Below are 11,926 nucleotides of genomic sequence, written 5' to 3' on the forward strand. Positions count from 1 at the left end.
TATCATTTATTTTCTCTGCTCTAACTTGACCTACTTTTTTCAACGATACGTCAAATGACTACAATTCGTATCTAATTGAAGATATTACCCTCAAAAATTAAAAAAAAAAATTCTAATTTATCAATTAAACTGTTAGTTATTACATGTTCTCCATAAAAACAATTAAAATCATTAATTTCTAATGTTTTCAAAATATTTATTAACGAATGAAGTTTGATATAATAGGATTCAACTACAAAATTAAATCATTTTACTTTGTAATTTAATAATTTTTTTACTGTATTTGTGTGTGCAACTACTAGACTATAATATTCAACATTTTTTGGTAACTTATTGCTATATAAATCATTTCTAAAAAAAATGATTGTTTTTTCTCCTGAATTAACAATTGATTTTTACAAATATAATCAAATTTTATAATACACTCAATTGAGTAAATCTTTTTAACAACTTTGTTTTGATTGGTACATTTAGTTAAAGTAAATCATTAAAATTAATTAAGTTCTCAATATTTCAATTATAGAATCTTTTCAACAAACAACAAAAGTTCCTAGGAAATTATTACTATTACTTCTATTTAAGTTATCTATTACCATAAAAATGCAAAAAAATATTGAGCTTTTCTGATAAATTTACAATAAATAGTAATTATAAAACTTTCTGACTGCATATTGATCTTAACGATACAATTTTTTTAATTGTCATAAAATTTTCTATTTAATTATGTCAATGTCAAACTTACCAATTGAGCTAAAAGTTATGGTAAAATAAATTTTTTTTTTTTATTATAAACATTTACAACAATCAACTTTAAACGATTAACAAAATAGGTTAAATATGTCATTTTCCTTATTTTTAACTTATTAATAATCAAATTAATATTAAATATTATATCAAATCAGTATTAATTTAAAACAATTTTTTTTGTTCTTAATTATTTTTTTTTATATGTAAAAACTATTTTTTAATAATATTAAAACTTAGAAGTTATAGAAAAAGTCTAATTGCACATTTTAAAACATCGCGAAAAGTTGATTTAGAATAGTATATTTTTGTTTCTGATGGAAGTTCCTTGTAGTCCAGTGTATAAAACTTATAACTTTGTTAATTGTTATAACTTTATCAAAAATGACCAAATCAGTATATTTTTTTTTATTTAGATGCATGTCTTTATCTATCATTTGGTTTTTTTTATAAATCTAACCCTTTACCTGCCCACAAGAGGGATTCAAAATATTAACTTTTTTTTTTTTAGTTAAAGTAAATCATTAAAATTAATTCAGTTCTGGATATTTCAATAGTAGAATCTTTTTAAATATCAAAAATTACTTAGAAATGATTACTATGATTTCTATTTAAGTGTTCTATTACGATAAAAATGCAAAAAATAATGAGTTTTTCTGATAAATTTACAATAAATAATAATTATAAAACTTTCTGACTGCATATTAATCTTAAAAATAACATTGTTTTAATTCTCATAAAATTTTCTATTTAATGATTCATTCTAGTCAACGAAGGAGTAATTTTGCAGAATAGCAGAAAAAATTCCCAACAAACTTTTTTTTTTTTTGTTTTAATTAGGCAATTGGTGGATTATTCCAAAAGCAACATCAACTCTTATTTCTTTAATTATATCATGATTAGTAGTTCTTTGATTTTAAAATATAATATATGAATATATACTAATTATAATTATTAAATTTAGTATGAAATTGATATTTAATATTGTAATTTAAACGGAGAAATTATAAAAATAATAAAGAAGTTATATTTTGCTTTACTTTTACGTGTATAAAAATTTAAAGGGCTTGATACAATAATTTTCAATAAAAACTGTTTGTTTTTAAAAGTTGAATTAAAATATGTATAATGACATACTAATAGTCCTCAAGATTGGAATTGAGCTTTTTTTTTACAGCCTCGCAAAAGTTCAAAAATATGAGCTTTTTTAATTTTCTCAAAAAATATTTAACTTACAAAAAAAAGTTTCGTACAAAAGTTGTTTAAAAGACAATTATAAACAAAAAAATTATCTTATATTTTTTCATTTAAACAAATATTTTTCGAGTTACATTACATTTAATATGAGTACTAAAATTTATATTCCATTTTTTTCATTTTACGGTTACTTTTTATCATGTTACACTTACGTTAGACACAATGTTATAAATGCATATGTGTGTATGTGTGAGTTTATTTATTTATTGTATCATTAAAGTGTAGTGTATATTAATATACAAGCGATAGAGTAGGTAATTGATTTGACGCTATATTATTTAAACCCAACTAAACGCTAAATTGTACATTCCGAAACAACAATCATATTATGTCAATTGCCACCGGAATTTCTGGTAATATTTTTCTTTTTCTTTGCCTTAATCCCAACTACTTGGGGTCGGCCACCCTTATCCTAAGCTTCCACTTGACACGATCTCCCACATCTTCTACGCTCACATCAGCTGTCCTCAAATCGCATTCAATAGCATCCCTCCATCTCTTTTTTGGTCTTCCTCTATCTCTTCTTCCTTCAACATTCATTTCTATAACTGTTCTTACAGCTTTCGATTCTTCTTTCCTCATACCATGACTAAACAATCTAAGTCTATTTTCTGTCATCTTATCCACGATTGACGCAACACCTATACTTCCTCTTATATGCTCGTTCCTTATCCTATCTTCTCTAGTCACTCCATTCATCCAACTAAGCATTCTCATCTCTGCTACACTTATTCTCTGCTCTACTTTCTTATCAACCGCCCAACACAATGAACCATACATCATAGCTAGCCTCACAATTTCATACTGAATTTAAAAACTATAATTAGTATTTATTAATATATTATATTTTAAAATCAACGAACTACTAATCAGAATATAATTAAAGAAATAAGAGTCGATGTTGCTTTTGGAGTAATCCACCAATTTCTCTAAATGAAACACTATCTACAGATTTGCATCGAAGCGTTTCTTATGACAGTGATTTTAATCACTGTCAGATATCATCTATACTTGGCCCATCTTTGCCTCGTCCACACTGTGCCTCGACCCCACTGTGCTACCTTTTTTTATGTTTTATGTAATCTATATAAACAGCACAATAGTTAGAAATTATAAATTTTAATGTAACGTTATAATGTAAAATAAAGTAAGAAATATGAGTTCACTAAGAATAAATTCATATTTGGTCAGTAAAAAATTTGTGAAAAATATTACCAAGAAATAATACACATAAACAAATATACATATATACACACAATTGTTTATACTAATCATCAAACACAAACGGATATAGGAATCCTTAAATAAACACCATTTCATCATTTATTAAAAAAAAATAAAAAATTGCTTTATCATACATCATTTTTCTACCATTTCGTTAAAATTCAATTTCCAAAGAATCATTATTTATGAAGCCGGTTTCCCATGACTTGTGTAATTGTCAAATATTCGTCACTTGTGTATACTTGTTAAGCCGGCGATACACTATGATTGTACAATTATTGGTCATTTGTCAGATTCGCGGATCGTAGGTAAATGTAACATAAGTCAAAAGAATTCATGGCTTGACAAGTTTACACTTTTAGTTCACTGGTGCACACTTGTATACTTGTCAATTAACTGGCATTTGATCCAGTCGTAGGACTAGTACACTTGGCTTTTGTTTATTACTTGTATAACAGTGTACAAATACTGGCATACTTGTGAAGTATATCAGTAATGGAAACGAAGTACTTGTTTAAAATTGGACGATTTGGCAAGTATACAATTATTGTTATATTTGACACGTACAACAGTAATGGGGGTTCCCAGTTTAATAAATCTTAAATTAAACTAGAAATAAAAGACCTTGTATATGCAAAAAATGTAAATTAAAAATGTTTATCTCTGAATTAAATGATCAATTGATTTTTTCTCTTATTTTGTTATGTTAATCCCATGTCAATCAAAATAACAAGATGATAAATCAGAATTGGGTTAATTTTATTTATTATTGATTATTAATGTTTATATTTTTTATCTTATTTACTCGACTTATTTACCTTATTTATTATTTAAACTAATGGGTAGCATAACCAGGAGCATCACTGTTTTGATGTCAAAAGAAAAATGGCCCACTGCATCAGTTTTATCATTTTTTACTACATTATCGTTAGAAAAGAGGTGATAGTTTCGCTTTAATTGTTATACTTCAATTAATATTTTAGTTTTAAAAAACTAAACAAGTGATAATTTCTTTAGTGCATTTATTATATTTTTATACATTTTTAGCACTATGTAATAGATTTGAGTGGAAAGAACATTAAATAACTTCGCCTCAAAACTAAAATTTAGTTGTAATTCGTATTTATTATTATTAATAATAATCTATTATTATTATTGTATACTTTTTTTGTCAAAAAATAAATAGTTAACTGTTTAAAATTTTCTCTATTTTAAAAATATCTCTACAAATATTAGGTATGTAAAACTAATATGGGTAATTTGTAAGACATCTTATGACAACGAAATAATCCCGTACATTTTTTATTTTTATCATTGTATAATATAATATATTATACAATTACTTTTTTTTTATCATTGTATAATAAATATATTATACAATGATAAAAAAACAAGAAAAGTCCGATAACTACACTCCTACGTATAACAGTGTCTTTATCACTGTACAGAAATTAATATTCAAAATAAGTTAACTTGGTTGTTGCTTTGATTAATGTGGTGAGCTCATTAATTGAGTATTTAATATTTTATTTTTGATTGTTCAGTGAATATACTTTTCAATTATAGCTAAATGTTAATCATATAATTTGTAGTATAATGTTCTAATTATTAATATCTACTGTAATCTTTTATAGATTAGATCATTTTTTTTATAGTAAGGTGATTTGGGGTGAATGTGTACGCTGTTTACTTAATTGGTAATAAAATTATTTGTTTATTTTCATCTGTTAAATTTTTTTTTTACTTCCGTCTAAGAATTATATTTATTTATTTTAAGTATTTATTTGGATTATTTTATCTAATACCGAATTTATTATGTTTTATACAACATTGTTTTCGAGGCGTTAAATAAACTTATTATCATTATTAAAAATTGATTTGATTGGGTAAAATATATGGATGGTGAAGTTTTTAAAAATAACAATAAAAATTCATTTTTAATTAAAAATTATTTTAATTTAAGAAATGAGTTAACAAGAATTTCAAGATATATATTTTGTAGAGTAAATTTTAACCAAAATGTTTCTTATTTATGTTTTATAGTTAAATTTTTAGCTTATTTTTAAGTTTTTGAAAATTTGAATTTTTAGTTTTATTAACACGCTTATATTAGTTTCACTTGAATGTGTTGTTTGTTTGTAACTTTCCACGCGGCACGTGTTATTATTCACGCGTATCCCGTCGTCTAGACTAGACGTCATAACGCATTCACCCCACCCCGCTTACCGTATATACCACACGTGGAGCGTTCCCGCCGCCCCCCGCCCGCCAATAAAATACGGCTATACCTCATGCATGTTACGTTTACGTACTTAAGTCGCTTTACATGTATATATATATATTCTAATTATTATTAAAATTTATATATTAACATGCTCTATTCTCATTAAGAGATATAAAGTGTATTCATTCCTATTACGGGGGAAGATTCCCGTATTGTCATTTTCGTCACTATAAATACATAAAAGAAAATTCAAATCACTTCATCTAGATTATATTCTTTCATGGAACATTAATATTTAATAGCTGATTTTATTATACACTAAACACATCATTTGTCATCATCTCTCTGAGATGTACAAGTAAGAAATAGTTCTAAGACATTAACTATAATAATTAAATAACAATGAAAACGTCACTCCTTACTATGATTATTAAAAGATAGATAATAATAATATTACAATATGCATTTTTCATTTCAATTAACTACTCGTTCTAGTAATAATTTTCATGAAAAAAATTGTGCCTAAAACCATAGTTAACGTGAAAAAAATGTAATAAACATGATAAATAAAAATAAAAATTCAAATTTAAAAATAAGCTAAAAATTTAACTATAAAACATAAATGATAAATTTTTGTTTAAAATTTGCTCTACAATAAATATACCTTGAAATTTTTGTTATCTCAATTCTTAAATTAAAAAAAAAAAATTAATTAAAAATTACATTTTTTCGCTATTATTGTAGTTCTATTATAATCAAATTATTAATGATAATAATTATTAAAAATACTGTAAAATAGTCAATTTATCAAAAGTTATAGATTTGTCAGAACATGTAGAACCACTCTATATGTTACGATTGAAATCCCAAGTTGGCTTATGTGTAAATTAGTTGTAAGAATTAAATACAAGTGTAAAAATAGAACAGTTTCCTACTTTAATTTTATAAATTAGCAACCTGAGTTTGGATAAAGTAAGAATTATTAATTTGTTTTGGATAATTCTGACTAAATATTATTTTACACTTTAGCATATTACATTTTATGATAAATGGATCAGTTACCTGTATAACTGGATAGTTATGATAAATAAAACAATAGTACAATATAAAATGAAATATACTACGCATATTAATAAGACAAGGTGAATCAATTATAGAAGAATATCTAAGACTACTGCAATTAAAAAATTACAAATATTAATTATTATTACAACTATAACTCTGAATGTAATCAGTATAGTTTTTGAAAAATTCTACAAAAACATACCTATGCGTTACAGGTGTAGGCTGAATTCTCAAACAGCATCGTTTACTCTGCTTAAAACTAATGTAAAATCAACGATGAGCAATGTTTCTATAAATAGTACAATTGTCTTGTTATAATTACTCATGGACATAATTAATATAATAACTCTAGTTGTTAAATCTATATAATCACTTTTGACTCGTATTGCCATAAATACTCGACTAAGTAAAATATATGAATGTAGCCAAAATGTATTTAAGGATTTCATTTAAATATATCTTAGTTATTGCATGTATTTGTTTATCTTTATTGTTAAATGTAAAGAATGTGTTCGGGAATTACACACTGAGTATGTCCGATTTATCAAATTTTGATGTAAAATGATTGGCTACTAATAAGTAATAAAATTATCAGTTTTGTAAACCTGCACTGGACATTAGCAGTCTCTCCATAATAAAATAACTAATCTTTGTTCAATAATAGTTTCTTGAACGTGACAAAACTGTTTTTAATCAATTGTGTTTTTCCAATAAAAGTGAAGATATTTCCAAGAATCTTATAATAGTTTAAAGTGAATATTTATTATAAAGTATTTCTTTTTTTATTTCAGGAGAGAAATTATCGACAAATATCTATTATGGTAAGTACAATGTGTTAATGTTAATTAAATCAAGTTGCCGAACAAAATTAAATCATAGAGTTTTACATAATGTGTTAGTCGTTATTTTTTTTTTTAATAGTATTTAAAACTATATTAAAAATAAATTAATAATAATTTAATTATATTTAATAATTAATTATATTTTTGTAATTATTTTGAAGGTTTACGAGTACTGACAATATTTATTAGTTATATGTTTAATATAAGGATTTAAGTTATAGGGTATTATGTTTGATTAAAAGATCTCGTTTTTTAACAGACTTAAGTAATACTTGATTATGCGTTCCTAAATTTTCTTATAACATTTTGATGAATCGTAGTTATAAACTGAAGAAAACAATGATTTTATTTATGTATTGAAGTGACAAGTAATATTATTCTAGGAATTTTATTGTTAACAAGTTAGAAAGGGTATTTGGAGATAAAGTGGTGCTGAATTAACAAAATGACCATAAAGACTTAAGGGAATATCCAGTACCTTGTAAATAGATACATCAACAATAAACCTTAGGCAATATCAGTTACTCAGTGTATGTTTAACGGTGTAGTTGTGAGTTTTTACGTGAAGTAGTGTAACAATATATTTTAGGATGATACTTCATAAATGTGTTTGGATATCCCAATTCAGTAAGCCTTTATTTTATAATTATTAATTAGTCTTTAAATATAAATGTTGATGACATACAGTTCTTATATTTATTAAGGATACTTAATTTTTTGTTGCATGTTTTAATTTTACAACTAACGAATGTGTATTCTTAATAAATAATATGTAAGGCAATTCTACATAATTTTAGGTATAAGTTGTTTATTATTGCCGATGATTAATTTAAAATTCATAATAATTCCTATTATATATTTCATTTACGTATTTAAGAATTCAATAAAAACTTTGTTGTGATTTGTTTTATGTTTGAAAGCTATTTAATCAAATTTTAATTTATTAATTTTTAAAATATTCTTTTATAAAGAACTGTGGATGAATTAGCGGTTTTAGTGGTTAAAAATGAATAAGTCGATAATTTGTAAATAAAGTAAAATATAAAGTAATTTTTAATTAAGTTCTAATACAAAATAATAATCATACAAAGTAATGATGAATGTTACACTAACAGGCTGTAATGATGACAGAAGTAATGACATAATAATATTAAGTTGGGTTTATAGCAGAATAAAGAATTTGAATTAAGTTGTTTTTAATGAAAGGGATTTAACACTTAACTAACGTATAATTAAGTTTCAATTGAAACTCAATTTTACATTTTATTTCTAGTACCGTGTTCACCATTTATAATGTAATTACAATTCAATAATATAAATAATTAATCATGAGCAAAAATAATCATGATATAAATAAAATAATTAAGATAATAATAATAATATAAAATGAATTACACTGCGCATACTCATGGAACAGGACGAACAAATGGGAAAGTATGTGGAATTATTACATTTTGTTTTGATTTATTAGATATGTTCAATGTACCACATGTTTAGTATAAATAAATAAAATATATATATAAAGTGTTAATACTATACACGTGTTATACATAATATGTTATATTTAGTATTAGCGAAAGTCATTAAAAGATTTTTTAGTAGTTTGATTTATAGATCATAGTCGATAGTATTCAGATGTGAGTTTGAACGTATATTTGTAATATAATTCATAAGGTTCCATCTATAGGCTCCTATCTAAAGCATCTTAACTTTTTAAGGTTTCCAGATGGCTTAATTTCTTCTATAAGTTGTTTTATGTGTTACATGTTTTTGATTCGTGTTACATACTTCAATATATATCTTCAAGTCTTAATAGTTCAATGCAAAATTATGAACTCTATTGATTTGAAAACTATGAATTAGAAATAGCCAGTGTCATAATTAAAAGTGGTACTTAAAGAGTTATAACCTCCTCATTGTAGTATTATTAACAGTATAAGACCTTGATACTAGTGATTAAGACTATGTGATAAGCGACAAAACAAACAAAATGTCGTTAGCCTTATCCCAAATAAAAATCCAATCCATACTATTAGAAATAAGTATTTAGTGGAAAATTCATCTTATATACTTTTTATACGGGAAAGAGTATAGCGCTCATTTAACGAAAATTTAAATTTCTTAATTATACAAGCGATTTTTAAATAATGTGTTGAGGTTAAATGATATTTGGATAATAAAAAGACTTTTATGGAAAATAGGTTATAGTCAGTTATATCAATTCTTTAAAAAATGTAGTAGTAGTTTTAAGGTTAGGTGAGTATGTTGGTATGCTATTGTTGTTGTGAATTTCGATGAGATTAAGTGAGGGGTGCCAGGACAAGGGATGTTGGGATGTAATATTATTTTTCTTGTAATAGTATTTTCGTAACACCTTGACGACATTGGTTTCAGTACATTTTGAGGGTATAATTTTTCAAAACTGTAAAAGTAAAATTTTAATTAAAATTGTTGTGTGCATTTGGAACACAAAAAAAATTGAACAAACTGCGACTTTATAGTAAACTGTAAGCGTAAGTATTGTGAGATGGATTATTAAGTAATGTTTCAACAGGATTTATCAGCAAAGTTGACAAAATTGTTGTAGTTACATTCATTGTGATTACAACATTGATAGTTAAATATTCATCTAAGTTATCGGTACATTGAGATAACATTTTTTATTTATTGTAAGTTTGCTTTCCATTGTGTTATTCTAAAATACTTTTCGGGACATAAGCATAGTTACTGAAATTGTATTATCAGTTAACAGTATCGTAATTAAAGTATTGTTCTAAAGGATATATTTATAAGAACATTTTTTACTACCTACTACATACGAAATTGTATCATCTACAATTTTTGTTTTTTGGGGAACTGTCCCTCTCGTTTGTCTTTAATTACGTTTCTGGCATTGAAATACATGCTATTTTAGGTAGATATTAAAATATTTAGAAATTTAAACACTCACTCGAGTTATACAGGTGTTCAGTAAACAAGGAAATGTATTTTTATTGTTCTCATTATTTATAAGAATTTACCAATTTCCTTACTTATTGAACACTTGTATAATTACCTCTAATAATTTTCAAATAGTGAAACTGATAATTGTTATTAAGAAAACAATATATAAAATTAGTCAATTCCATAGAAAGTAGCAACTCAAGACTATTTAATACTAAAGTAGTAAGAGTCGTGTAAAATATTTTAAGGTCTAATGCTATTCTCTTAATTATGGAGACAAACTGTGTGAAATAATTATTTATTACTTAATGGAATAAAACCAACAAAATGTTAAAAATTTTAAGCCTAATAAATGACAATGTGCATGCGTATTAAAACACATTTAAGTATTGTAAATAATAAACTCATTATAAGTAAGAACGCTAGTGTCGTTTGAGTAAAATTTAAATCTAAATTCAACCATCTAAAGTAGACTACATTTCTATAAAATATTTTAACTTCTGTTTTTAAGAAAATTGGTCGACGGAGTACGGATACACTTAACACTTCATTGCTCGCATGTGAGAATTTCCCTCAAATTGTTTTTAAAATGAGAACCACTGGCTTGCTCGTAGTTGTACTTTCCTCAAATTCATAGTACCTTATAAAAAAAAAGGTACTATATGATATCATAGTACCTTATGATAAAATATACCTGGTGAGCGAATCGCTCTACGCGCGAGTAACGGTGTTTAGATCATACGCGCGAGTAACGACGGGTTAATGTCAACTAATAAAATTAAGTCATAACAAATGAAAAATATTTTATATTTCAAATAAGGGTTGGAAGATTTTTTTAATCATTTATTGTGTTACATTAAAAATACACATTTATTATTATGATGGCTCAGTTATGAGATGTATGTTATTACCCCAGACACCTCCATACGATGCATTCACTAAAAAACTAGTCTGAATAACGTGCCTATTTTTCCTTTAAACTTAAGGCAATCCTAAATAACTGGAGAAAGAAAGGTTGAGTGTTCTGTAATAGTGCGTATATAGGTGTTCAGTAAGTAAGGGAACGTGTTTCTATTGTGTTCTCAATGTTTGTAATAACTGACCTGTTTCTTTGTTTACTGACAGTTGTAATAATGCACATAAAATGACCTGTAATATAAAATGCTTAGGTAATTTGCGCCATAATAATATACATAAAAGTAATCTGCATCAAACTATTTTTAAATGTTTTTTCCAGAAATATATTTGTTAAATTATAGAATGAACTATGGATTGACAATGTTTCCAATGTTAACAATCAGTCTGATTATATTCTTTCACATGTGCCCGTAAATTGATAAGCATAAGTAATCCTGGGTATTAGTGTAAAATATGTATAACAAAAATTTGCTACAATTTAACAATTTAACATATACTCAAGTACATAACAGTAAAATTGAAAAAATATATTAGTGATTACCAATTTAATCTTATTGATGAAAAATGTAATAAACAAAATCATGACAAACCGAATTTAAATAAAAATATGTTTTCAAATAGAAACAAAAGAAAATTTAATTTAGTTTATATTTTTTTGGTGAAAAAATCACACTAATCATTTCAATTGACATTTTAATATATAATTTAT

The 11,926-nt window shown here is 24.9% G+C and overlaps 1 protein-coding gene across 8 annotated transcripts in view; it reads left to right on the forward strand.

The window, feature by feature from the left end:
- Window positions 1-7,191: 7,191 nt before the first annotated feature.
- LOC126901149 (uncharacterized) overlaps window positions 7,192-11,926 on the forward strand; it is a 38,485-nt gene continuing 33,750 nt past the window's right edge. For 3 of the 8 annotated variants that reach the window (XM_050677422.1, XM_050677418.1, XM_050677426.1), the window contains exon 1: window positions 7,833-7,983. Coding sequence is in view for 4 of the 8 variants with exons in the window: in XM_050677415.1 (XP_050533372.1) it covers window positions 7,947-7,983 (37 nt within the window). In the remaining 4 variants the exon portion in view is untranslated. Of the gene's footprint in view, window positions 7,336-7,832; window positions 7,984-11,926 lie in introns of those variants that run through there. The other 5 variants (XR_007702983.1, XM_050677410.1, XM_050677416.1 and 2 more) reach the window with 3 other exon arrangements.

This window comes from Daktulosphaira vitifoliae, unplaced genomic scaffold (assembly GCF_025091365.1).
Source record: "Daktulosphaira vitifoliae isolate Bord-2020 unplaced genomic scaffold, ASM2509136v1 Scaffold_3, whole genome shotgun sequence".
Classification (NCBI taxonomy): Eukaryota; Metazoa; Arthropoda; class Insecta; order Hemiptera; family Phylloxeridae; genus Daktulosphaira; species Daktulosphaira vitifoliae.